Source organism: Semicossyphus pulcher, unplaced genomic scaffold, assembly GCF_022749685.1.
Source record: "Semicossyphus pulcher isolate SPU_LCO1_2020_fin unplaced genomic scaffold, fSemPul1.0.p SCAF_19, whole genome shotgun sequence".
NCBI lineage: Eukaryota > Metazoa > Chordata > Actinopteri > Labriformes > Labridae > Semicossyphus > Semicossyphus pulcher.
The window spans coordinates 1,185,401-1,213,387 of NW_027211692.1; the positions used below are offsets into that span (position 1 = coordinate 1,185,401).

Here is a 27,987-nt window from a genome sequence, read left to right on the forward strand (position 1 = left end):
GACTGAGTAGGTCAGCCTTGCCAGAAGAAGTCAAGCATCCGCTTATCCTCACAAAAGACCAGCACATATCAACGCTTATTCTGAGGCATATCCACCAGCAACTGGGTCATAGTGGTAGAAACCACACACTATCCAAGCTCAGGAAAAAGTATTGGATTACAAAGGCTCCTTCAGCAATAAGGAAAGTCATAAATGACTGTCGGGCATGCAGACTCCATGCAGCAAGAGCAGGTGAGCAAAAGATGGCAGACCTTCCATTGGAGAGGATTTTGCCTGATCTCCCTCCTTTTACAAGTGTTGGTGTCGATTATTTTGGACCAATTGAGGTCAAGCGAGGAAGAAGCTTGTGTAAACGCTATGGAGTGATCTTTACCTGTTTAGCAAGCAGAGCTGTTCACCTTGAGGTCGCCAACTCACTGGATACTGATGCTTGTATAAACGCTTTGCAGCGATTTATAAGTAGAAGAGGCCAAGTTTCTCACATGCTGTCAGACAACAGTACCAATTTTGTTGGCGCAAATAGGGAACTGAAGGAGGCTCTTGCTGCACTTCAACACGACCAGATCCAAAGAGCGCTCATTCCAGCTGGAGTGGACTGGAAATTCAATCCTCCAGGAGCATCTCATTTTGGAGGAGTTTGGGAGTGAATGATTCGAACAGTAAGGCGTGTTCTCAAATCTGTGTTACACCAGCAGCAATTGGATGACGACAGCCTTCACACAATTCTCTGTGAAGTTGAGGCAATATTAAATGACCGACCTATCACCCAGCTGTCAGAGGATCCCAATGATCTTGAACCTCTCATGCCATATCATATTCTCCTCCAGAAAGGCAAACCTGCATTACCACCTGGGCTGTTTGTGAAACAGGATCTATATGCAAAAAGAAGGTGGAGACAGGTTCAATACATCTCGGATCTGTTCTGGAAGCGATGGGTGCATGAGTACCTCCCTCTGCTCCAAGAGAGGCACAAATGGAACAGAGAAAGGAGGAGTCTTGTGCCTGGAGACATCGTCATTGTCATGGATTCAACTGCACCTCGTGGTTCTTGGCTGCTCGGCCGAGTGATCGAAACATTTCCTGACAAACATGGTGTTGTTTGGTCTGTTCGCCTTAAAACAAAGTCGAATGTGTTGGAAAGACCAGTCACCAAACTTTGTTTATTGAATGCAGCTGAGGATGTTTAATGGTAACATTGTTTGTGTTTATGGCTCTTTTGTTTGTTTTGTGTGAATTGTTAGCTCCACTTTTCACTAACAATTAGGGGCCAGAGTGTAAGAGCCATATTCATGTTTTTGGGAAAGCTGTTTTGTTTTTGTGCCACTGGGTGTCGCTGCACTATTGCTTATGGTAAAAGGTATAAAGGTATGCTGATAGTAAATGTATGCGTGTGTTTGACCCTGGAAGGGCAAACGGTTTTTGCCTGCTGTGGCGGCAGGCGGCATGGCAAACCGCAGCTGTATCGTTTGTATTGTTTGATCGATCGTGAATGGAAACTGGATGCTGTATCAACGCTGCATGGTGATTGGAATAAATGGATTGTATTATGCAAACTTAAGACGCCTGCAGAGATCTTATTGAAAACATCAAAGCAAACGGTATCGTATTGAACTGTACAGCGCGTCAGCCAGGTCACTCCTGGGAGCCAAACACATCGGCAGCTTTAGTACTAGACTAAGCTTCTATAATACCCATGTTTGATTCAGTCTCTATGTTAACATGAGTGTGCACTGAACATGACTGTGAGAGGCGTGCTTTGTGAAGATAGGAAGCCTGACAGCGTTTTTGCTCTGTTTGAACTCGCTGCAGCAATAAACCTGAGTTCGCCAAGAATTGTCGGTTTCCAGTGGTTCTTTGCACGCCTACCCAGAACACAACGCAGAGTGGCGGGGACCGGCAGACTACTCCAGTTACACATCCATGTTTCCTTCACTTGCGTCTTAGTCCCTCCCAACAGAGATGCATGGAGAGACGCGAGGAAACCAAGAGAGGAGAGAGGAAACGAGGGAATGTTTTTTAAGAGACATGAGACGTCCTTTCCGATGAAGCGTCACGTGCTGTGACGTCCGTTTGTGATGATCGCGTCAGCTGATCACCGCTGGATCAGCTGTCAGTCTGCTTTAACAGCTGTTTGTGTCTGCACACATGTGCTCTGTATTCATTCTAATAAAACACACAGTAACAGTGTTTCCTCTCTGTAACCTGTTACCTGTGTAACAAACACCTGCACATGAAGAACAGGCTGCAGTCTGTGTTCCTGCTGCAGAGCCAGACGGACATTTCCTACAGCACTGTGTCTTTATATTATTTGTTCATTATTTACATTTGTGATCACTGATCATCTGATCTGAATTAATTATCTAATAAGCCCAAATACTGTCTGTTCATGAACTATGAACATTATTGATTAGGCTCAAAGTTTCAGGATAAATAGAAATCAATTCACGCTGATCAAACCCGACCTCACTGATGATAACGCTCACACGTAGTGTTACCTGCTGACAGAGAGACTCTCCTGCTCCCTCTGAATTCATTCATTCATCTGTAATAAAAGTTAGCAGGGAAATAACTGATCATGACGAGAGGTATTTCTTTAGATTACATTTAATAGAAATTAATCTGTTTTTGCTGCTTTTGATTTTTAGATGTTTTTTACTCAGATGTTGACCCAGAAAACAAATCAAATCTGCAGTTATTCACTGCATTTTATATATTTTACGACAAGTTATGATCAATATTTCGTTCTAAACGATCTCAGCTTGTCAGATACCAACTCATTATACCGACGTTGTTTATAGTCGGTTTCAAGGCGCCCTGTAAAGTCTGTTTTAAGGTCCGCTTCTTCCTCTCTGCGATATGAAACTCCGGTGATGTTGTGAAGTTTCACATGAGTCCGATCTGCTGCAGCGTCCAATCACTAACTGATCTCTAATAAGGGGGCGTGTCGGCCAGTAAAAGACTTCCGTGGAGGCTGCTCTCGTGTATCCTCGCTTATCGCTCCTCGGAACTCCCTCCTCTCTCCTCGCTCCTCGCTCCTCCGAGCAGCGATAAGAGCTTTGAGACGCTCCTCAATATGGCGGCTCCGGAACTACTTCCGGTTCGGGCGAAGGTTTTCAGTCCTTAAGTCCCTCCGGGTTTTAACAACGCGCCAACTTTTATCCAGCAAGTACACGGAGCCGGCGGGTAGTTCAGGGTGCCTGGGAATGTGGAGCGTTACCGGTAATTAAACACTTTAGCTCGAAATTTTTCCAACATACTGATGTGTTTTCTGTCAAAGCTGAAATATTTGGTTAAAGTGTTTCTGTAGTTTTTATTGAATTACTTTATTCACACTTTTAACCACAAGCTAACCCCTGTTCTGCTTCAAGTCTGTGAATATTTCAGGCACATTTCACTTGTTCTATATTCATTTTGTCACTATGACTCTTATATTCCTTTATGGACTGTTTAAATATGAGTCCTGTGTACATATATTCATAATGTACTGTACAACTTTCACTGACATAATCCTCCTTTTTACAGTTTAAGTCGCTGCCTAACCAACTAAACAGTAGATGGTTATTTTAGCTGAAGTTTATGTTCATTAGTCCTTCAAGTGTCTTATTAGTGGTTATTCCAGGTCAACATGGCCCGATACCTGACCGTCCTCTTTAAAGCATTCGATTCAGGCAGAGGTAACGTGAAGCGCCCCATTAAGGCTCGTCTGCTGTCATAGTCATGTCAATAATTTGTGTGTCAGCTGTGAGTAGAGGTCTGCAGGTTTTCTGGAGGTACAAATGTTTCTTATGACCTGGACCAGGCTACACTCCCACTTCTCCCAGTAATCAGACAGTCGATCATGCTATGAACCCTCTACATCCCACTTGTACAGGACAAACCCTAACCTTCTCTCCTCTGTTCAGCTTCTGCTGCCAAATCTGCATTTCTTTTCCTTTCTTACGCTTCCTCCACTGAGTCCTCCCAGGGCACCGTCAGGTCTATAAAATAAACTCTCCTCTGACTCGCAGACCATAACACGATGTCAGGCCTCAGGTTAGAGCAAACTATCTCGTGTGCTGAAACAGGTTTTACTGCAGAGTCCACCTGCATCTCCCAATCATTAGCACCCTTGAGCAGGCCTGACTCTTGTCTGCTTAAAGCCCTCGTTTACATTTCTCACAGACAAACTGAACGGCTGCTCTCTTTTCCTGACTGCATCCTGAACACACCTGTCGTTAAAGTAGTTTTCTTCTCCTCTTGAGGACAGACCTGACAAAGCTTCCTGTTGACTTGTTACTAATCTGCATCATGATGTTGTTATTTCAGCAAACTGAAGAGCCGTTAATTAAAGTCAGTGTGAAAAGGGGTCGAGTCATCACTCCACTAAAGCGAATGACTACATAACAGAAATGTTTCAGAGCTTTGTGGTCTTTGGAAGCAGAGAGGAAAACACCCAGACAGATTAAGGAAACATTTTATCCTGGTCTACAATGACATCAAGAGTACAAAAGAATTAAGAAAAATCAAAGAATGGTTTTCAAAATAAAAATCTGTAGTTAAAAAACGTCACACATTGAATTTTGCGTTAACAAAATGAAAGCATGGAGGATCTGAAGCAGCAGCGTTCAGACGTAAGCTTTGGAGCTGCCGCTGTCGGAGGCCGGAGCTGCTCTGTAGATGTTCTGTCCTCGGCTCGTCGTGCTGAAGTTGTATGAAAACTGCCTGCAGGACAGAAAACAAGATTTCAGATTCACAACCAAATTAAACAGCAGAAACACAAAATCCAGTTTAAATATCGTAAGGAGACAAGTGCAGCAGGTTCAAGTCCAAAAGTCCTGAAACTTTAGTGAGATCATCTGGAGAGAAGACTTCTCACTCTGTACGTCCACTAACAGTTCTTGTTGTTTCCACTGGCAGGCTCAGATTGTTCTTCTAAGTGTGTGACAACATGACAGAAAGGATCCCTACAGAGATAGACCTTTTTGTTACAGAGGAAGATGATTGTTTTAACCACACACAGACGTTACATCGCTCTCTGCAAACACACCAGACTCCATTCAGAAAAACACTGATTTAAGCTCACAGGACACAGGAGCTGCTGCTCTACCTCTGTCTCCATTTGTTGGTTTGTTTGTGTTATTGTGTGACTTTTGTTGTTTTTAATTGTTAGCTCATAGCCAACACAATATTAGTATAACACACAATAACACGTTTGAAGCAGCGCTATAGACCAAGACTCCTGTTTTCTGTGACATAAAATGACCCTTTTTGTTAATGGACTCTGGTGGCTTTGAAGAGAGCACAGTAACATTTATTTTCGGTACTCTGATCAGGTGCTTTTGCCCCACTGATTACGTCACAGCCTTTGCAGCCTGTTTTCCTGCTGCTGGCTGAAGAAATCTACTGAAGTAATTCACAAACGTTTTTACCTTTAAGTCATTTAGACCCCAAAATATGTTTAAAAAAGGACCAGGTTTAAAAATACAGGAATCAACCTTTAATCATGGACGACCACACTCCAGCCAATAAGAATCCAGTACTCTCTGTGGCATTGGGATAAAGATGACTGTGTGTGACTGCCCCCCTGTGGACACACTCCAGTACTACATGTAAGATGCCCCCTGTGTGGTGCTGTGGGTTTACCCTGCAGGGGGGGCGGGGGACGTCTTCCTGCAGGAGCAGCAGAGCATCGATCCTCCCAGTACGGCCAGACAGGAGGCGGCCCAGCCCAGATACAGACCAGTACCCAGCTCGAACCTGCAGCACCAACACACACACACACACACACACGCACGCACGCACACACACACACACACACACCACACACGCACGCACACACACACACATAGTGAGCAGCAGGAAGTCACACACACAGATCACAGTGTGTGTGCGGGGGGGCTGACCTTACTCCTCCATAGAGCGGGTCATAAAAGTCGTGGATGACTCTGGCAGCGTACCAGGACACTGCAGTCAACGTGAAGACACCTGAACAGGTAAGAATTCAGAGGTTTAGTTTCATTGTGAAGGTGTCCCTTTGGGCTCTGAATCTATGTGACGACATTTCTGACTATTTACACATTTTTACAAAACAAACATTCAACAACAACAATCATATAATGGAGAAAATAATCAGCAGATTCCAAATAATCATCAGTTACCGTCGTTCAGAAATAAGTTGAAAATGCGACGGTAAAATCTTCTACATTAACGTATTAATAATAATCTAACAATGGAATATATAAATATATTTTCAGTGCAGGACTGTAACTTGTAACACCCGTTTCAAAACGTGTTATAAGAACTTTTGCTGCAGTAAAGGATCTGAGTACTTCCTCAGTAACACTGACCGAGCTTACTTTAGCATAAAGACTCAAACCAGTGGGAAACAGCTAGCTTAACGTAGCCTTACAGACTACATGCTGTTTGAAAATAGCTGAACAGTAAACAGCTTGCTTGTCATAGCATTAAACCTGAAATGGGAATACAGCTAGCTTCTCTTAGCCTCGAGGACAAAACAGGAGTAAGCAGCTAACTTAGCTCAGTATGACTGAAAAGGGGGTAAACAGATAGCTTAGCTTAGCCTAAAGACTGGAAAGAGGAAACTGTGGGAAACAATTTAATTCAGCAAAAAAAATCAGCTAAAAATTTTGCTAAAAATATGAATCGGATGAAAAGTTCACTTAGCATAGCATTAAGACAATTAAGCATTACGATTAAGGGGAAACAGCTGACTTAGCTTAGCATTTATACTGAAAACAGGGAGTTAACAAGCATAGGGTGGCCTTAAACAATCCAATCTGGGGGAAACTTCTTGATTAGCTTAGCCTTTAAGAGTAAAAACAGTCGTAAACATCTTAACATCTTGCTTTATTTATTATAAAGACTAGAGACAGGGAAACAACTAGCTTAGCTTAGCTAAAAACCTTTAGGGTTATACAGCTTACTAAACATAGCATTAACATCTGAAACAGTGGGGAAAGCTGTCTTAGTTTAGAATTCAGAATAAAAAAGGGGAGATAGCTAGCATAGCCGAGTGTTAAGTGTGAAAACGGGGATAACTAGCTTAACTTAGCCTACAATGCTAAAAACAGTCGCAAACATCTGGTTTTGCTTATCATTAAAATTGGAAACAGAGGAAACAGCTAGCTTAACTTAATAAAATTAAAACAACTTACTCAAGAGCTAACGAAACAGGGGAACAACTAGCTTAGCATAGCATTAAGACCTGAAACAGGGAAACAGCTAGCTTAGCTCTGTTCAAATGTAAAAACATCTCAGTAGCAGCTCCTCCAAAGCTCATTGATTAACATGTCATACCTCATTTGTTTAATATACACAAATACATTTTACATGCGTGTTAATGGTATGATAAATATATGCTGTATCTCATTCTATCACACTATCTATGATACTTCTTCATGATGCTAACGTAGCTGTATTTCTAAAGCCTTTCTGCACCACTGCACAGAAGCTGCCTTCTGTCCCGACAGTGATTAAGAGCTGCAGTCAGATCATTCATTCAGAGCTGATTTTTAACCGCTCTTTTCTTTAATGACTCCAACTCAGACGATCACGTGAACTGTAAAAGCTTCTTGGCTCTGAGATTAATCATGAATCACAAACCCGACAGGATGAACAGGATTCCTCCGCTCAGAACCATCTGGTCTTTGATGTGCTCCGAGGTTCTGCCGATCGTGGTGCACTTGAGTCCGAGCACAGAGACGATGATGGAGGCCAGGCCGAGCAGCAGGGACAGGATCATCAGAGCCCTGCAGGTCTGCAGGTGAACTGCACGACGTAAAAACAAGATTAAAGCAAGAGTCTGGTTAAAGAACCCTGTGAATCTTTTTACAGTTTTCAAAAGCGTTAAGACTTAATTTTTTAAAGCCCTGGCTGTTAGACAAAACAAACTGTACATGATTACACTCACTGTTTATTCAGCATAATAAACTGATGCTGTTTGTAACTACAAATATCTCAAATAAACGTCAGCCATCGACAGAAACCTCCGGACCCCTGAACAGACATGTAACAGCCTCTCTCTCCTCTTTGCGCTCGTTTTGCCTGTGTTGTCTTTATGCATCTCTTCGTGATCTCGTTGTGTCTCCAGGGGGGCATTTTTCAGTCTTTTTGTGTCTCTTTGAGATCAATTTGTGCTTTTTTGAAGTAATTTTGTGTTTTATTTTTGTCTCTTTGCTGTTGTTTGTCTATTTGTGGCCTCGTTGTGTCTCAGTAGTGGCCTGCCGTCTCTTTGTGGTTGTCTGGCTTCATGATGCGTCTCCTTGTGGTAATTTTGACACTCTTTGCTGTCATTTTGCATCTCTTGTTGGCTTCTCTTTCTGGCTATGTTTCTTTTTTTTTTACGTCACTTTCTGTGTATGTTTTGTTGTGTTTCGACACCTCATTATCAGTTTGTTTCTGTTTGGTCTCTTTGAAGTCATGCTGTCTCTTTGTGGTCCTTCTGTGACTTGTCACTCTAATAAAGGGAGGTTACAGTTTTACGTTACCTCCAGCAAAACAATGACAATCTTTTAAGAGTTAAGTTTCAAAACTTTTAATGCTTTTTGTTAAATATGAAGGTGTTTTTATAAACGAGTTAAGGTAATAATGATATTTTAAAAAGAGCATAATTGATGAATGAGCCCGGGATTCAGGGATTCAGAGTCAGGGATTACTTCACTGCTCTTTGGACATTTTTAACAGATTTTGTCTTTTAAATTCCTCCTAATTTTATGCAGACTAATACATATAGTATTGGTTGTTCAGTGATAAGTTGTGAACTGAACACTGACCGCTGCTAAAACCACGATGTCTCCTCTCTGCAGTTTGACTTCTACACCTGATCAGTTAACAAGATACAGACTGGACCTGTTACATCAGGTGACTTCATTTGACACATCTCGTCTGTGTGTGAGCGCTGAGCAGTGAGTCCTCACCCGGCAGCCCCAGCACCGTCTTGAACTTGCTGCACTGAATCGAGCCCATGGAGGTGGCAGCGCAGCTCATCCACAGACCCTCGAACTGCCACTGACTGCTGCTGACCGACTCCACCTGACTCCTCACCTTCCACACCTGAGAGGAGGTACAGCTGGACTGCAGACACCAGGACACCACGCCCAGGAGCAGACCCACAACCTGCAGGCCCACCGCCATGATGTTGAAAGTCCACACACACACCTGGAACACCTGGAAACACAGCAGGAAGTCAACAACATAGTCAACACCTAATACTACTTCCTTTTTCCCTCACACGTGCTCTGCCTTGTGTTTCCCATAAGCAGCATCCTCCAGGCTGAGAAATGACGCTAACGTAGAGAGAAAAAAAGCTGCAGTTCCTCTGGTGTCCACTTGAGGCTGTCTCCAGCAGTGAGTCAGTCCCCATAGAGCCCCATGTTAAACTTTACAGCAGAAATAAACATGTTTACAGCCTGGTACAAAAAACAGTTTGGGTCTCTATAGCTCATTTCTCTCTTCATGACAACTGTACGGGGAGAATCTTTATACAGCTCACCTGTTTACATTATATTAAGGCTTAAAGTGATGCAGCATTAGGGGCGTGGCCTCTTTGAGTGACAGCTGGGAGCTGCTAGCTGTCTGCTAGGTGTCCCCTCAGCTAACTCAGTCACTGAACGTAACCTCTGGGCCGTGTTTGTGCTGTTGGAGCCTTTTGGAGATTTGTTCATGTAAATATCAGACAGATAATCTGTGTGTGCTTTATTGGACGAACAGACCGTCCAACACGTCTCACACACTGTTCTCACACTTATATGTTAGCACTGATTAGCAGTGTTTGTCATACACTGATTTATTTGTGCTGATGGCTCGCTTATTAGCCAGCTATCACTTAGCCATGAACATAGTTATGCTTTGATAACTTAGCGTTTGCTAACCTCTCACTCCTCTCAGGCTCCACCCTCTTGTCTAAATATGGTCACTTCTGTCCCCAGGAAACCAACATGGTGGCGGTCAGTATCGCCGAACAAACGCCGAACACAAGGCGTAAAAAAGGCAGCCGAGAAACCGAGTGACGTCACAGAAGCAAAACATCAAACATCAAATACATTTAGTGACAAATCCAATATTTCAGCACAAAGAACAAAGACACAAATCAGTTGATATTCTCAGACAACTGGCAGATTTCACTTCTTACTGTTGAATGAAGGGAAGTGTTTTCCGTCTCTCCTCTGCAGCTGTGAGTCGCTTCGTTTCAGTGATGTGGAGAGTCTCTGCGGACCTGATCTGATCCTCTGAGGTCTGCTGGTCTTCAGGGTCGATGAACTCAAACCGCTGCTGAACACACAGAAATATTGACCAACGAGAATCCCAGAGTTTCACCTCGAACTCTGTTCAGCAGCAGGTTTCAGGGTCCTTAAAGTACCCCCACCGATCTGTAATACTAATATATGTGGAGCTACGGGGAGCTACGGGGTTATGGGCTGTATTTCTGTAGTTCCTTTTTGGATGATCTTCTGAGCAAACGATTATCACATGTATTCAGGCAGCGTGAGAAATCTAAGAACTGGACAGAAAATCAGCTTGTTGGAGGTAAAAAAGAACCACTGATGTGTTGTTCTTTTAAAATGGATATCATAAAGTACATTTGAGGAGCGGAGGATGTGGAAGTACTAAAACCAATCAATCAATACTTTGTTGACAAAATGTAAAATACATTTAAAGTAGTCATGGTGCAGTGAAAGCCCCTGTGAGTGTGTGCCGCTGCAGTCATGATTTCATTCAAGTCTTTCAAGTCATTTAATGCCTCTTTGTGGTTGTTTTCTGTCCCGTGTTGTTCTGTGTCTAACCACCTCTGAATGTGGCCTCAGCGATCGGATCTGGATGAGTCTCAGTCTGCACTGTGTCCTGGGTGTGTTCACACCTGTCCTTAGGGCTGTCCACTTGTGATCCGACCATGAGAAACACACGTTAATACTGAATGTGAGCAGAGTGTTTGTTGTAGCTTCGAGTTACTCTGAAGTTGTTATGTTTCCCTTAATGTAGTTTTGTGTCTCTTTCTGGTCGACTTCTTCGTCATTACACTCACCGGCCACTACATTAGGTACACCTGCTCAACAGCTTGTTAACTCATAGATCTAATCAGCCAATCACGTGGCAGCAACTCAGTGCATTTAGACATGGTTAAGACGATCTGTGAGCATCGGGAGGAAAGCTGATGTAAGTGACTTTGAACGTGGCGTGGGTGTTGGTGCCAGACGGGCTGGTCTGAGTATTTCAGAAACTGCTGATCGACTGGGATGTTTACGCACAGCCATCTCTAGGGTTCACAGAGAACGCTCCGAAAAAGAGACAATATCCAGTGAGCTGCAGTTCTCTGGGCGGAAATGCCTTGTTGATGGCAGAGGTCAGAGGTCAGACTGGTTCGAGCTGATAGAAAGGCAACAGTAACTCAACTGACCACTCGATACAAGTGAGGTATGCAGAAGAGCAGCTCAGATGATCTCTAACTGGTTTCTTGAACATGACGATGAGTTCACTGAACTCAAACGGCCTCCACAGTCACCACGTCTCAGTCCAACAGAGCGCCTTTGGGATGTGGTGGAACGGGAGATTCTCATCATGGATGTGCAGCCGACAAATGTGCAGCACCTGCGTGACGCTATCGTGTCAATATGGAACAACACCTCTGAGGAATGTTTTGTTCTCTTCGTGGTTGTTTGGAGTTGCTTTGTGTCTCCACGTATTTCTTTGTTATTCTGCGTCTCTTTCTGGTCGTTTTGTGAGTCTTGTCGTTGTTGTGACTTTTGACTCCGAGTCTTTTTATACTTTTATACTTTTTATAGAAACCGCAGCAAATCAGTGACGAGGGGTTTTTAATGTGATGTGAATAATCTGACGGGTTTTCAGCAGTCAACAAAGGTAGTTAAGATATTTTAAATGTGCCTTCTAAATGGTTAAATGAACGTTTTCATAGATTGAAGGACATGTAATGAGATCTTAAAAGTTAAAATAGTTTGGGTCAATATAACTCAACCAGTGAAGGAGCACTTCGTCCTTCACGTCTTCACAAAGTTAACATTCAGGCGCTCAGTCCAGCAGGTCTGCCTCGAAACACATACATAATGTGTACACGTGTGCAGTGTCGTCTTTATTCTCCTTTATATTCACTCAGTAACTCTTCTCTGCTCCATAGACTCCGAGCTTTTGTGACTGTAACCTCAGTATCTCATCACAGGTCAGCAGCTGTAGCCAGAAACTAAACTCAGTGTTTGTCTGTGTGACGGTTTGTGGACTCTGAACTGTTTCTGTTTATCAAACTGACTCATGTTTGCAGGTCACCGCTCAGATCCATCAAACCAGAGATCACTTTATAGATTTATTCGAAAGAAAGCCAGCAAACGTAAATAAGCAGAAACATGAGAACAGGACTTATTAAGGAGGTTTTAGTTAAAAAATGTAGATTTTTCTGTGGTTCTCACCCTGAACCAAACTATATTTAGAGTTTAAGCGTTACTTTGCACGGTCCAGGCGCTCATTAACACTTCAAATAAATCCATCAACAAGGAAAAAGAAGTGAATGACGTCCAAACAGTCTGTGGTTCAGTTCGTCCAGTGTTTCATGTCGTTACAAACTCAGTCTTTAAGATTTTCATTGGCTAATCAGTTACTGGGGAACTCCAGCATTACAAATCCTGGGCTCCTCGGTACAGAAAGTTGTAAATGTCTCCAGACGATGTGTTCAGCCTGCAGCAGTGAAACAGGCTGCAATGGCTGCAACATAAAACTTGTGGGCAAATCCACCCGATTAAAGTAGGAGAAAGAGGAAGCTGCTTTTTCTTTCTTCTACCATAAAGAGCTGATACATCGCTCTCTGCAAACACACCAGACTCCATTAATAAAAACAATAAGTCGTTAGTTACTAATTGGCACTAAAGTCACACATACAAACAAACCAATCAAAGCAGCAGAGCAGCAGCTCCTGTGTGCTGTGAGCTTAAATCAGTGTTTTTCTGAATGGAGTCTGGTGTGTGTGCAGAGAGCGATGTAACGTCTGTGTGTGGTTAAAACAATCATCTTCCTCTGTAACAAAAAGGTCTATCTCTGTAGGGATCCTTTCTGTCATGTTGTCACACACTTAGAATGACAATCTGAGCCTGTCAGTGGAAACAACAAGAACTTTTACTGGACGACCTTTGACCCATCAAGGATTATGTCGCAGGGTTAGGGTTACATTACAGCCTGTTTCAGAAATCGGGACCACCATTTACAAATACAAAATTCTTTTTAAATTAATTAAACAATCAACCTCAGGAGAAATAAAGTTTATCAAGTTCTGGTTCAGTTTTCCAGTTCTTCATGTCTTTAGACACTAAATCAAAACAGTAAAGGTGTTACTTTTGTCGTGACTAACTGAAGAATTTCTCTGCAGCGAAACAAAAACGTGAACAGCAGAAAAAAACACTAAATATGCGACTCTTTCATGTAGATTATTTTTATAAACATGGACGAGAACCACGATTCCTGATCCCTCTCGTCAGGTCCTGAGGGAGACCAGCGGTGCAGCTTCTTTCAGTTCTCTGCACGTCTGTACATTTTATACATCTTTACAGGGGTTTTTTTCCCATCAGCCCCAGCGTTTAGCGTCCTACACGGCGCCTCCTCCATCCCCTCCTCCACCCGGCCCTCCTCCAGTTCTCAGGTCATGCCAAAGCTTCACAAAAGGTTCTCTGTTCTTCCAGATCAACTCGTGACCGAACAGGACGTACCAGCTGCAGCGGAGAGGGAGCAGAGAGCATGATGGGAAATTATTTCATCGAAACATCTAAAGCTTTAAAAACATGCAAACACAGATCTAACTGATCATGTTTAAACTTCTTCCTCCAATCACGACCAACCAGACGTCATGGCAGAAGCAGGTATTATAAGGCTGTGTACGTGATACGTATCACAATACAGAAGGTGCAATATATTGAAAAACAGTGCCTGTAACATCGAACATCGTAACACTATATTCTGTGCAATATGAACAAAGGAAGGAAACTTGACTTTATCAATGAAATATAAAAGAGCTTTCAGGATTCCTGAAGAAAACATTAAACAATGTAACAAAAAAATAAATGCACATGGTGAGCATCCTCACGTCCCTTTAACTCAGATTTCACATTATTCCACTTTGTATGTCAACGTTTATCTTCAATGTCAAAGTTTCTGTGGAGGAAGACGAGCTGGCCAACATGCCCAGCTTTCAGCACGATGTCTCCTGCAGGAGAGAAAGCTCTCTGCGAAGAGACGCTTGTGCCAGGAATGCACAGGAAACAGAGCCGCACACGGCTAACAAGTCGTTAGCTGTTTGCTGCTCTGTTAGCTGTCCATCATCAGTATGGTGTCTCGCTAAGTGCGCTCTCAGATTCGTTGTGCTCCCCGAGTATTTGACTTTGGCACGGCACATTTTGCAGACGGCACGGCTCTTCTCTGACTCCTTAGTGCCTTCTTTGTTCTGGAAGCCAAAATGAGCCCTCGCTTCAAATCTGCAGCCGCAGGAGCCGGTGTAATTCTTACATCACACAACACAACATGTAAGGGACCATGTACAGCTAGCGGGTCACAATAAAGCCAGGTGATGCCATTTTTTCTTCTTCTCTTTTCTTTTTGCCACAGACTCTGCTTAGGAAACTCTCTCAGGCCTTTGAAGATGTAAACACTCGACAAATCAGAAACATTTAGAGCTGCACGTCACGAGCACGGAGGGTTTAAAATAGTTCCCTCAGATCTAAACTTAGAGCCTGGTACTCCAGAGACTCCTGTTCCTGAAATGTGGCTCAAATACTACAATGTGATTAAAACACAAATAAATTCAAACGAGGTGCAGAATCGGACCAGCAGTGCTCTGATTTATCAACCGCACGGTTAGTTCCCGGCGGTCTCACGCGTTTTAAATCAAAGTAATGAGTTCATTTAAAATAACATAAAGGACAGAGCAAAGCGGCTGCTGTGATTGGTCGAAACACTGACTTACATTCCAAACATGGCTCCTCCTAAATGAGCAGCATGGTCAAAAAACTTCCATCCCAACACCACACCTGCTGTATCCATGGCAACAATGGCCTTCAGAGCCTGGAGACAGAGAGAGAGACGGGGTCACGGTGAGGTGAAACAGACAGGTGAGACAGGTGAGGCAGGTGGAGCGAGTCTTACGTTGCCGGCGGTGAAGGTGAACATGGGGAGGAAGATGATGGCCAGTTTGGCTTCTGGCATTTTGGTGCAAACTGCAGCGAGGACGGTCATGATGGCTCCGGACTGAAAACACAAGCAGACAGCAATAAAGTGGCCGAGGGCGTTTTCCCATCAGGTCCGATCGCTTCGTACCGTACCCGAGTACGGCTGCCCGCCCCCTCCTCTCCCCCGCCGGTCAGCTTTCACACTAATAATTTCGTCCATACCCGAGCACACCTGCAGTAGGACTCTGAAGCAGACGGTGGCGGTAATGCACCTCAAAAACAAGGAGAAGTAGAAGAGTAGCATCAACTACAGAACTTTGTTTATGTTGTCGTTCCAGTGTCGAAGAGTGTGTGAATCACATGATCCCAAGCCCGAGGCGACCTTCGCACTCTGCCTACTGTTATTCGTGTTTTGGAAAAAATCTCCAGAACGACCCTCTCACCTACATTCCTACAGCATCATGGTCGTGCAGTTCAGAGGATGAGATCGGCGGCGCTGCGCACATACGTGGTTTTCAGAGGAGACATGATAAAAAGCAGTCCACCTCCGTGGTTTGGTGCGGTTAGCTTTCACACCTGATGCCTTTTTCAAGTGGACCCGGGTTCAGATCAACGAACCGTGCTCGAGTACGGTACGCAGTGTTCACACTAACCAAACGAACTGGACCCAGGCCCGGGTCCCTGATGTGAAAGCCCCCTGAAGCACTGAAGTCCTCAAAACAGGTGGCAGATGGCAGCACCTACATTTAAAGTGCTGTATGGAAAGTGTGCAGTATTATACAGCACATTTCTGCTAATATTTCACAATAAAAGCCTTTATGAACAAGAAAGGAACTCTATGAAAAGCAGAAGGCGTCAATATTAGGTCCATTTTACTTCAAACTGCAGCCTGTTCGTGAACACTGCTCTTTGTGCCGACACACGTGAAGAATAACTCCAACTGGACTTCCTGTGTTTGACTGGTAACGGGACGGAGCTCAAATCTGCGAGTACAAGTGTGCAGGCTCATGGAGGGCCTACAGAACCTACAGATGTATAAAACATTAAACTGAGAAGGAGACTAATACTGACTTCACTCCGTCCACTGAAACATCACAGGCTTTTAATTTGAAAGACATACAGGATTTCAAAATAATAAACTGTATTCTTAATTTTACTTGGTTGGTAGTTGGTACTTACGGCTCCCAGAGACGGACCGAACCTCCCTGTGGCCATTTTACACACATAGCTGACAAACGAAGAGACGACACCTGAACAAACAAAACAGGAAGTAGAATCAGCAACTTGTCGGCACCGTATCCTATTCTATGAGCTGTAACATGATACGATTCGTCACACGTGACGGTGTGCGGAGGTGCAGCACCTGCAGACAGGTAGACGGCCATGAACTGCTCCCTGCCCAGCATGGAGACGGCGCTGCTGGAGAAGCTCCACAGGACGTACATGTTGGCGGCCATGTGGAAGAAAGAGAAGTGGCTGAAGGTGGAGAGAAGCATCGGGGAGCACAGAGTCTCTGCAGGAGAACACGACAGGAAACAGGAAACAGGAAACAGGGTCGGTGGTTTGAATCATTCAGATCTGACGTCCCAAAAAAACCAATGCGCCTGATGTGGAGCCCGTGTTTATTATTAAGCGCATGTTAAATGTGTTTCTGACTTCTCTAATGTTATTCTGAGGGTTCCTCAGTTTTTCAGAATGTCTAAAATAAATGTTGAAATTGGAAGCGGACGAAACCTTACGACATGTTTTTCTCCTTCCTGGCGTTTTGATGAGACATAAAAAACTGGATTTCATTGAAGATAAGCTACGGACGACTAATTTACATTTGTTTACATTGTTGGGACATTTCTTTTTGTTTTGCTTTTCTTTCTGTGTATTTTTTTTATTGTGTTCAATTAAAACCAAAAGGAGGCAACATGTCTGCTGGATCTGTTTGATCTACACAGCTGAACCCTGAGGACTGTATGTGAGCGGACAGACTCACTGGAGGCGGGGTTTGCTGTGAAGTATTTGATCATGGAGCGCTGCAGAGACGGTATCCTCCAACAGCAGAACACGATGACGTTAGCAGCAATGATCCCTGGGAAAAACACACAGAGACAAAGACGGCATCAGATAAACGCTCATAAGAATAAAGTTTGTTTTATTTTGTTTGTAGAAAATGTTTTAATGTGTAACGTGTGTTTACAGCGCCAGAGAGGGCCAAACAGGAACAGGCCTGTATGAGTGTGTGTGTGCGTGTGGGGGGGGGTTTCTCACCTGTAACCGTCCTCTGACCTTCACTCAAGCTGTTCCACCATTGGTTGATCTAAATACAAACAGCCAATTAGGGATCCAACTGTGAACATCTCTGTAAAGATATCGGGTTCAGTGCTGCCGCGCTGCTAAGAAAGAATGTGTTCCTGTTCCTGCACACTTGAAGGATTTATGTTTCTGTTTGAGTGTTGGCGTGCTAAGGTGGGGGGTATGAACCTGCTACAAACACCTGAGCAGATTCTGGGGTTGACCAGATGTGACGTCAGAGGTGTGGCTCCATCAGTCTCCTCACCTCTTTGCGGACATCTCCTCGTTTCTGAGGTCGCAGCTTCTCCAGCCAATCCGCTCTGATCTCGTCGAAGTAGCTCTGCACTCGGGACTTGAGGGACTCGTACTGCCAGATGGCCGCCGAGCCGAAGGAGCAGCCTGTAAACTGACATGGAGTTAGCACCTGTGCGTGACATCACTGATGATGTCATCTCCAACAACGTAAAGATTAGAGTCATCCTACCCCCACGGTGAAGACGAGCGGTTTGAGGAGCCGGCTGAAGGCTCGGGGGGAGCTGGGTGGAGTCTGATGGTCCCAGTGGGGGGTGGAGGTCCGGCGTTGGACTGTGGCCTCAGAGGACTCTGTGTGGGGGGGTCCCAGCTCCTCCTCCACCTTCTTGTTTTCTGGTTTCCTGGCAGCTTTCCTGAAGCCGCATCTCTGCTGGAAGCTGTGAGGACACCTGCAGGATGGACGGAGAATTTCAACAACAGAAAACATACACACATGCTCAACATAGCTGCTAACTGCTAATGTTGGGGTTCATCCTGATTTTTAAGCTATGCTCAGAACTGTCTAGTTTGAGTGTTCATAACATCCCCTGTCCTCGCACTCAGCTGGTTAACCTCCCTCCTCCTCCTGAGCTGTGTCTGATGAACTCTCCTGCTGCTTCCAGCTCCTTCAGGCTGACCAGTGCCCAGTGAGATGAGCTGTTAGCTCGGATCAGTACCAGGATTTCTCTGATGGACACCAACTGCCACCGTTCTGTTTCAGCTGTGGAGTGCCTGTCCATCTGTCTCCGCTGAGTGGCAGTTTCACTGTATCTAGCAAGTCACAGGTGGGCTGAGATCTGTCTTACAAACAGATGTTACTGAGATTTAAGGACAATAAACAGGCTGAAAGGATGCTGAAGACACTGTTCACTTCTTTCTAAATTTTGACACGTTTTATAGCGTTTTGTCTCGACTGGTTTTCAAACTAACAGATTCCTGTTGATGATTGTTGGCCATGAGCTCCTCATGATTTAACATGTATTTCAGTAGAGAAACTGATACCAGAACAGCCGTCACGTGATCCAACACGAATCCTAAACAGATCAATTTAATTATTATCAATTCCAAATTCTGTTGAATTAGTTTACTGTTTACTGAGACGAAGTTTACTGGGTGCCATTTAAAGTTTATACAGCGTATTGACATAATTGCACTGTGGATCAGTAATGAAGTTACACACAGCAGCTGACAGAACATGAGCTGGAAATTAAAACTGTAAAACTGAATAAAGACCAATAATATTTCATATTAGATTCAAAATATTATAGGAATCTGATAACTTAATGAATAAACTACGTAAACACAACCAAAGCGGAAGAAGTCAAAAAAGCCAGAACCTAAAAAAAACACACAAAAACAAACAGCAGTTAGCTCTGTTAGCTTCCTGATTGACGTTAGCTATTTAAATTGAACCGCCCCTGGCGGCTAACAGAGCTAACTCCGAGCAGCAGAGGTCAGTCTGTCTGTCAGCCGGGACAGGCTTTCTTTCTCCGGCTCTGGTGACTAACCTGCCTCCCCTTACGGAGCTCCTTAAAACATCTTCTCCGGTCAGCCTGAGCAGGACGGTGCAGCTCCTCCACGCCATAGTGCAGCTCGGTGACCCCGACCTCCGGCAGGTCGGTCACTTCCGGATCAACACGGAACTCCTGGGGCCAACGGAGGAATGACAGCGACATCTGGAGGACTGAGATAGGTAAGGCAACACCTTCAATAAACAACCGAATACACCCGTGTCAAGTTAGCGTAAACAACACTGACCAAAACTTCCGTCTATGACTTTCAAAGTAAGATACAAAGTAAAAAAACAAAACAAACTTCAAATTATTATTTATTGCTTTTTATTACAAAATAAGAGTAATGTAATCTATGTTATATTGTAATTCAACATTATCATAGCCTTTTAGAGATCGCAAAGCGTTCAGTCACAATCATAAACATTTTAAAACAGTTGTATAGTTTGTCATTATTTTCTTTTGGTAATTAGTGGCTCTCCAACAAGATGCTTGTGACTAAAATATCGAATTATAAAATCTTAATTATTAACGTAAACTCCTTTTACTATTAACAATTCTTAATCAATGGTTGCATCATACATTAGTTTCGGCTAAAATAGTATTTTAAATTAATAAAAAAAAAAGATAATGTATACCCGGCCTTAAAAATATGCTCTTAAAGTATAAACGAAACTGATGAGGATATATTTTATATCATTAGAAAACACTACAACTTGCCTCCTGAACTTAGCAGCACATTTATTTTGAAGGCGGTGAGCAGCGGAAATACAGCTATTGTTTCCGGTGGTTGTATTTGGTGTGGTCTGTCTCGGCTCGGCTCGGCTCAGAACCGACCAGCAGCGGTGGTATCAGCTGTAGTGAACCTGTGTGTGACCGCGGAGGAAAGATGGCGGCCCCTGCTCTCTCCAGTCGGGCTGGCTCGGCGGGCAGCCTCGGGAACAGCCCCACCATGGCTGCCGGCAGGCTGCCGCACGGAGGCGGCGTCGGGCCCGAGCTCGACTTCAGGTCGGCGGCCCGCATGGAGGACCTGAACCGACTCATCCAGGAGTTCAGTAAGCACGACCAGCGGGAGTACGATGACCAGCGGGCTCTGGAGATCCACACGGCCAAGGACTTCATCTTCTCCATGCTTGGTGAGGAGACAATTACACACACACATTTAGACAAACCGTTATCTAACGGGAAAACACACCTGTCTGCGGGGGCTTCACGGTAAACGGTGTTTTTCCCCGTTAAATGAGAGCTGTTGCTGTAAGGATGCCCACCCTGGACAACCACCAACGATACACCTGCTTCCATACACAGTACCTGCTTCACTAAAAAGATAATAACGTCTGTTTTCTCTCTAAATATTAAAAAATACGTCTGCTTAACTGTAAAGAAAAAAACGGCTACTTCACATTTAAAAGGTATCCTTGACTACAAATATTACAGAATGTTTCCTTCTATGTAAAGATTGTAAAGAGGCCTTCTTAACTATTAGTATAAAATACAGAACGCCTGCCTCACTGCAGGTGTTATAAACACGGCTGCTTCACTGTACAGACTCTCACGTTTTGTAGTGTCAGGTTCCGGTGGGGACGTAGTTGGATGTTGCATGACTTTAAATCTAAAGAAACAAGCAGCAGTGATGCACATTTAATCTTCAGGATGCGGTCATTTATCCCATGCTATATGGGGTGCTGACGCCCTTCTACCTGTCCAAAGCTCAGGTTAGATGCTGCACCTGTTGAGAGCATCACAGTGGTGCGTTCAGGGTTGTCTTAACAAAGTGTTTCCACTCCTGTTCTTTGGGGTTTGTTACTGGAAACATCTCAATAATAAAACCAGGAATCTAAGGAGATGAATTATTACAGTATAGAAGTAAAATCAGACACAACCAACATTATTATTATTTTTATTTCTGATATGCGTTGGTTCATCACAGAACTCTGACCCGTGAGGTTATTCAATAACAGCTGTAGTTAGCTCTTTACAAGGAGGCCCCTTTCCCAGTATTTTGTTTGTGGTGCTTAATCAAAGTCATTAACTCGAGCTGTTGAATATCCAAAGGTTAAAGGTAGCACACACACAGCTCTTTGGTACAATACTAACTAATCACAATTTCAACAATTTATTCTGGCCATGTAAGAAAACATGCTCCTCTGATGGAGGCCAATTTCAAATGTGTTTGACACAGGGCTGCGTGGTTATAACAAAAATCGTAATTACAATTATGATGGTAAAATCCAACAAAATATACAACACAAAGTTGAATTTTACCTCCCGACTTTAATAATGAGACTCTGAAGTTAAAGATCGCCACACTGCAGCTCTAAAATACAGAACTTGTTTTCACAGACTTTTCCAGCTGATTTAATGATGTTTGAAACACAGTGTGTTCTGACAGAGTGAGCTCACTCCTGCTCTAATAAGACTTTATTAAAGCGGTGATAGTCCTGTCATCTAGATCATAACTGAGACTGTGTGAGAGGAAGAGGAAACATGGAGGATGAACTGTAGGAATGCAAGGTTGTATCAGTGAAAACACTTCCTGCTGGAGCGTTTCATTATGATGCTGGACCTCCTCCAAGATCGGATTAAAATAGAAGAACACGGCATCCTGGAAACACACTGCAAAAAACGTAGATATGAGCTGTGCTGAAATTCATCAATTCAACAACTGGTCGTCAAAAACTAAAGAAGATTCCTGCGAGGCTGTTTCCTTTATGACAACAATTAAATAATCCCCGATCTGAACATCATGTTGTCAGTTACAAACTCTTTGTGGCATCAAACTCGTATTAAAGTCACCAAAACAAAACCATCAACAGAAAGAGAGAAGAGCGATGCAGAACAGGGAAGCTCAATGAGCCAGCTAATCATCTTTGAAATATACCCTGAAGGATTTCTAAGTGTTGTAAGCAGTGCACACATGCACTTCTCCTGCTCGATCTACTGTTTAAAATTGTGACTATTCTTCCCTCAAGTGTAAAACAAGTCTGAATATATTTATAGAGTCTGTATTGTAGAAGGAAAAAGTTAAAACATTGGTCATTGGAGAAAAATCAGCAGATTTGTCTCTAATGGGCTAAAACGGGTCGATAAGAGGCCAACATAGGTCTGATTATTAAGACTGATTTATGTTACCTTTAGAATGTGCAGTACAATTTGAATATATCCTGTTGAAAGTTCAGGAAGATCAAACAATTAAAACAAAAAGTCAGTGAGGAAATCGGGTCTCCTGAATACAGGTCTGTCCTGAGAAACAGTTAAAACCTCCAAACGAGCCGCGTCTGTCCACTCCAATACAGCACAGGAATGCAGTCATCAGCCAGGAAGTGTGTGCGTCTCTTCACTTCACTTTTAGTTCAACAGAGCAGAAAACCAGTCCAGACCGATCCAGTCCAACTGCTGATGGTGAACTCAATACCCTATCCAGTCTGACACAGTCCAGACTCTTTAAGGTCCCAAACTCCAACAAAATAACCCTTAAAAACAACCAAAACCTGACTTTTAACAAAATATTTTCCCAAACAAGAGATGTAATTGATCAGATACCCAAAGAAAATCAGTCTAAGTCAAACTTAAACAAGGAGAAGAAAGTCATTTTTCCTGATCTTTACATTTTACATACTTTTTTTGCTGACCGCCGGGGTCAGCCCCACACACGGGTCTGTATGTGACTGACTGACTGACTGACTGACCGACCGACTGACTGACTGAGTCACAGTACTTTCACAGCCGTAGAGAGAGATAGAGAGAGAGTTGCGACATCGCAATGGCGGATCATGGAGCATATTGGACCTCCACTGACGCGACTTTCTGTCTGTGCGGCTCTGGATACTTTGTTCGGGGAGTAGGTGGGGCTGCTCCTCCACTGCTTGTACGCTGTCCTCACCTACGTCCGCAGCGCGCACCTGCTTTCAAACACGTTGTCGTCGGCCTCATGAGGACAGTCCTTGTAACACATCGCCCACAAAAGCGCACAGTGACCTGATGCGCTCAGCCACATTCTAGGTTTTGACCTCGTCTTGTTCTATGTCAGCCGTAACCCCATATTATGAATCTTTAATCATGATAAAGTCTCACTTTGGATCCGCTCCCTGACTTTGAGGTAGTACTGCCCTAGCAGGGACCTTTTGGGGGGCTAAAGTCCCTGGGACTGTATTTAGACCCTTGTCATTGCACTAAGAGACTCCTAAGGTCCCTGATCTCTGGGTGAAGTTCTTGCGTTGGAAATGTAGCTACAGAGAGCCTACATTCTCAAATGCACAAAGTTGTGGTGATTGTTGGGTCGTCCTGTCCAAGAAGTCCCAAAACTCTTCCAAAACTAGAATTCTGTTGTTGGAAATGTGTTAGGAGAAGGATGTTTTAGTACTGTTGGATTATCTGAAAAGTCATTGGTTTGAGGCTGATGCTTGATACAACATCCTGTGTTGTGTTATAATGTCATAGTTCTTAACTAGTCCTGTCCGTGCGTCTGTCTCTTTCAGGAATGGTCCAGAAGTTGGACCAGAAGCTCCCGGTGGCCAACGAGTACCTCCTCCTGTCGGGAGGCGTTCGGGAGGGTGTGGTAGACATGGATCTGGATGAGCTTAGCGTCTATGCCCGTGGCACAGACTACGACATGGACTTCACCCTGCTGGTCCCCGCGCTCAAACTCCACGACCGTAACCAGCCGGTGACTCTGGACATGAGGCACTCGGCCCTGGGCCACTCCTGGCTTAGCCTCCGCCTTTTTGATGAAGGTACCATCAACAAGTGGAAGGACTGCTGCACCATCGTCGACCACATCAGCGGGACTACCAACTACTTCTTCTCTCCGACGCTGGTCGCTGACTGGTTCTACCAGTCCATCTCCCTGGTGCTGTTGGAGGTGCAGAAGAAGCCGCAGAGAGGGATGCCCAGAGTGGAGAAGGTGGAGAGGAACGGCACCATCATCTCCGTCATCCTGGGTGTGGGGAGCAGCCGGATGCTCTACGACATTGTCCCAGTTGTGTCGTTTAAAGGCTGGCCAGCCGTTGCTCAGAGTTGGCTAATGGAGAACCACTTCTGGGATGGAAAGATCACTGAGGAGGAGGTGATAAGCGGCTTCTACCTCGTCCCTGCCTGCTCCTTCAAAGGTCGCAAGGAGAACGAGTGGCGCCTGTCGTTCGCTCGCAGCGAGGTGCAGCTTAAGAAGTGCATCTCATCCAGCCTGATGCAGGCATACCAGGCCTGTAAAGCCATCATTATCAAGCTGCTGTCCCGCCCCAAAGCCATCAGCCCGTACCACCTCCGCAGCATCATGCTGTGGGCCTGCGACCGCCTCCCCGCCAACTATCTGGCACAGGAAGACTTCTCTGCGCACTTCCTGCTGGGCCTGATTGATGACCTGCAGCACTGTCTCGTCAATAAGATGTGTCCCAATTACTTCATTCCGCAGTGCAACATGCTGGAGCACCTTTCGGACGAGACAGCCATGCTGCACGCACGAAAACTCTCCTCGGTGCGTTCGGACCCGGCCGAGCACCTCCGCACCACCATTGAGCACGCCAAGGCCGCCAACAGGCTGACGGTGGACCTGCAGTGGCGAGGCAGTGCCAACAACCTGCCGTCTCCGCAGTCTGACGCCGGCGGAGAGAATCAGCCAGACGATCGGCTGGCCAAAAAGCTTCAGCAGCTGGTCACCGAGAATCCTGGGAAATCCATCTCAGTCTTTATCAACCCGGACGACGTCACGCGACCGCACTTCCGCATCGACGACAAGTTCTTCTGAGATTGACAGACGTTCTCCCAAACCTCTTCTTCCCTCTCTGCCTTCCTTCTACACACCCCGTGCCCCACCTCCTCTGAAACTTTATTTTTTACATTTTTTATGTTTCTCTGCCACAGAGTGAAGTGAGGTGATCGTCTCGTTGTGTCTGCCACAATTTTTTATTTTTTTAACTTTTATTTTTCTATTCCCCTTCCCTCTTCCCTCCTCTTTCACTGTGTGCCCTGTGTTTTTTACCTGCTGATTGCCTTTTAAATAGACAGCTGAATAGCAGCAGGTTGTTTTTAATGCTGAAGGTTGAGGCCGAAATCCACCTGAAGATGGAATTGCTGTTCCCGATGTTATTGTAGTTTAATGATGAGGGATCCTGAAAAAACTGTCCCAAATACTGGGTTCACTGATATAGTTAGCAAGCTGTAGTCATCACGTGACAGATAATAACACTAAATATTCTGTAGACATTTAAATGTTCCAGAAAAGATGTGAGGAAGTTGTTTCACATCTTGTAATTTAAAGAATCTGATCTTTGCTTCATGGAAGTCTCATGTTTAATCATTCAATTATGGGATTTGTAATGATGAGATTCTCTCTGAGACGTCGTCGTAAGTAAGGGCTAGTTTCTCAGACAATAACAACTGGATCTTAGCATCTGGTGACATACTGAGATAGAGACTGTTGTGTTTCTTTTAAAAGGCTTCCAGGTCAATGCTCGGAACAGCAACAAGATGGTTGAACGAGACGTCCTGTAAAACTACAAACAAATTCAGGATTTTGGGATGCCCAACGGCACAAACAGAAGTCTCAAGCCCAGGAGTAAGGACTGCAGGTTTCTGTTTGAAGGTGGATTTTATCCCTGTGAAGAATGTCTTCGTCCCTCTGGGGGATGATGGTACTAACGTCGTAGAAACTAACTGTAAATAGAACCTGACTGACGTGTAGACGGAGAAATAGAGACGGATGATAATGTGGGGACTTCTCTTCGTCTAATTTTGCACAGAATGTACAAAACACCACTTCTCCTCTTGATGGTGGACGTCGTGTTCGTCCTGATTCTGAAATGATGCATCATATCAGTAGACAGGTGACACTGCTGACGAATGGTCATACTGCAGCTTTTCAATGTGTCTATTAACCAGTGGAATAGCAGCAAGTACACAGTGAGGCTAGATCAGGGTCTGATCGGAGAGCAGCCGGAGTCACCCAGCTGATGTTACACTTCAGACAGTTCTCTTGATTTAAGACGTCGAAAGCCCTTACCAATCGCTTACGACGTTAGTGAACAAAAGACTCTTGAAATCAAGCAGACGAAGTGGAAACAAAAGCCTTAAATCGTGGCCAAAGACAAGTCCAATGTCCAGGAGCGACAAGGAGCTCTAAGTGCATGCGAGGAACCTTTTCAAACAATGTCTCGTTTAAAGATGATCTCCCTGATGCAGCGCCTGTTAACATCTGATAATAACTGCCCACTCAGCGCTGGGTACAGGAAGTGCGAGCTCTACATTAAAGAGACCTGAAAGCTGCAAACTGACGGCTGGGTGTAACACATCTGGCAGCATTACTGTGTACGTGCAGGCTGTCTGCTCCACAGTTTAACACTCAGGTTAATCTGCTGCATTACGACCATTATCAGGTGAATAGTCACAGAATATTCCTTTAAACATGATATCACTGGCATCTCTGTCCACTTGCTCCTGTCACTTTCCTTTGTTTTCATAGTTCTGATCAGATGTTTTTTCTGTTCACTGTAAGTTGGACCTCGTGTGTGTGATGTTTCCCTTTCTGCTGCTGTTTTGTGTTTGTGTCGGGGGATAATCTCTCCTTCAGGTCTGCCCGCTCAGGATGTGAAATTCTTCCTTCTTTTCACAAATTGTGACACAGATTCAAACTGACCGAGAAAGTTAAGACGGCTAAATAAGCGCGACTTTTTCTTGGAGACACTGTTTCTGAATCAGTCGTCGTTTGATCGTCCTGTGCTGACTGATTCTGGTCAGCCAGCATGAACACGGACACAAGTGTGTCTGCAACGAGCTAATATCAGCTTTTACCAGGACGTTACCACACTCAGATTTTTGTCGGTTAGTAATTTGTAACTTTGTTCACCATCGTTTGAACTATATTGAGAGAAGGTGGCTGATCTAAAGCCAGCAGCACACGGGTCCTCCTAAGCCCTGCAGAGGCGTGTCAGAGAGACGCTGATTTCAACAGGAAACCGCTTTATTCCACGTTTTGGCAGCGAGTTACAGCATTCCTTACCCACAGGCTGTCAGACGACAGTAAAGCATGTAAAGCCAAATGATTTATTCGATTTTCAAGTCATGTCACTGAAGATTTTAACAATACCGTTCAACCAGAGGTCAGAAAATCAGAGAAAGAAGCTGAGCTGACGTGGGCGACAGCTCTCCTCGCAGCCCTGTCGAACAATATCTAATCTTATCATCAAACTACTTTATTCTGCCTTTTTTCCGATCTTAGATCTTAGATTTTTTGATTTTACCCGTGAAAAGGAAGAAGAAACACAAAACCTGAGTCTTAAATTTGACTTTCACTAAGCATCATGGGAGTTGTAGTTGGTCCGGAGCTGGTTGGGTTGAAGGCGAGTTTGTCCCTGTTCTTCGTTGTCTTTGTGTTTTGTCCCAAACATTTCCAGAAAAATGCCAAAAACCTGCAGACATCAGACCGGCAATGTGATCTCCATGTCCTCATCCTCAAGTGCAATTAGTGAAAATACACACACACACGCACACACACACACACACACACACGCACACGCACACATCATGTAGCATTAAGCTAATAGACACTACAGCTCTGTTAAAACTGGTTTAATGACGTCACAAACACTAAACCCTCCACTGAATCCCACAAACCAACACACTCACACACTCACACAAACACACACACACACACACACACACACACACACACACACACACACACACACACACACACACACACACACTCCGAGGTTTTCACACCATCAAAGTGCCACACACTCTCCTGCTCGGTGGAA

The 27,987-nt window shown here is 44.4% G+C and overlaps 3 protein-coding genes across 3 annotated transcripts; 1 reads left to right on the forward strand and 2 right to left on the reverse strand.

The window, feature by feature from the left end:
* Positions 1-4,552: 4,552 nt before the first annotated feature.
* On the reverse strand, positions 4,553-10,211 carry LOC138597294 (claudin-1-like). Its single transcript, XM_069668878.1, has 6 exons — positions 10,130-10,211; positions 8,916-9,165; positions 7,603-7,767; positions 5,883-5,964; positions 5,623-5,736; positions 4,553-4,701 (listed from the first exon to the last, which is right to left on the reverse strand). The coding sequence occupies exons 2-6, from the start codon at positions 9,130-9,132 to the stop codon at positions 4,605-4,607; spliced, it is 675 nt and encodes a 224-aa protein (XP_069524979.1). The 5' UTR covers positions 9,133-9,165; positions 10,130-10,211; the 3' UTR covers positions 4,553-4,604.
* Positions 10,212-13,241: 3,030 nt separating this feature from the next.
* parlb (presenilin associated, rhomboid-like b) lies at positions 13,242-19,311 on the reverse strand. Its single transcript, XM_069668504.1, has 10 exons — positions 19,235-19,311; positions 17,920-18,136; positions 17,701-17,841; positions 17,412-17,460; positions 17,137-17,232; positions 16,516-16,665; positions 16,332-16,402; positions 15,130-15,231; positions 14,951-15,048; positions 13,242-13,703 (listed from the first exon to the last, which is right to left on the reverse strand). The coding sequence occupies exons 1-10, from the start codon at positions 19,309-19,311 to the stop codon at positions 13,580-13,582; spliced, it is 1,125 nt and encodes a 374-aa protein (XP_069524605.1). The 3' UTR covers positions 13,242-13,579.
* An 815-nt stretch (positions 19,312-20,126) lies between these two features.
* On the forward strand, positions 20,127-27,448 carry LOC138596968 (nucleotidyltransferase MB21D2). Its single transcript, XM_069668460.1, has 2 exons — positions 20,127-20,373; positions 23,716-27,448. Exons 1-2 carry the CDS (start codon positions 20,127-20,129, stop codon positions 24,978-24,980), a joined length of 1,512 nt encoding a protein of 503 aa, XP_069524561.1. The 3' UTR covers positions 24,981-27,448.
* The last annotated feature ends 539 nt before the right edge of the window (positions 27,449-27,987 follow it).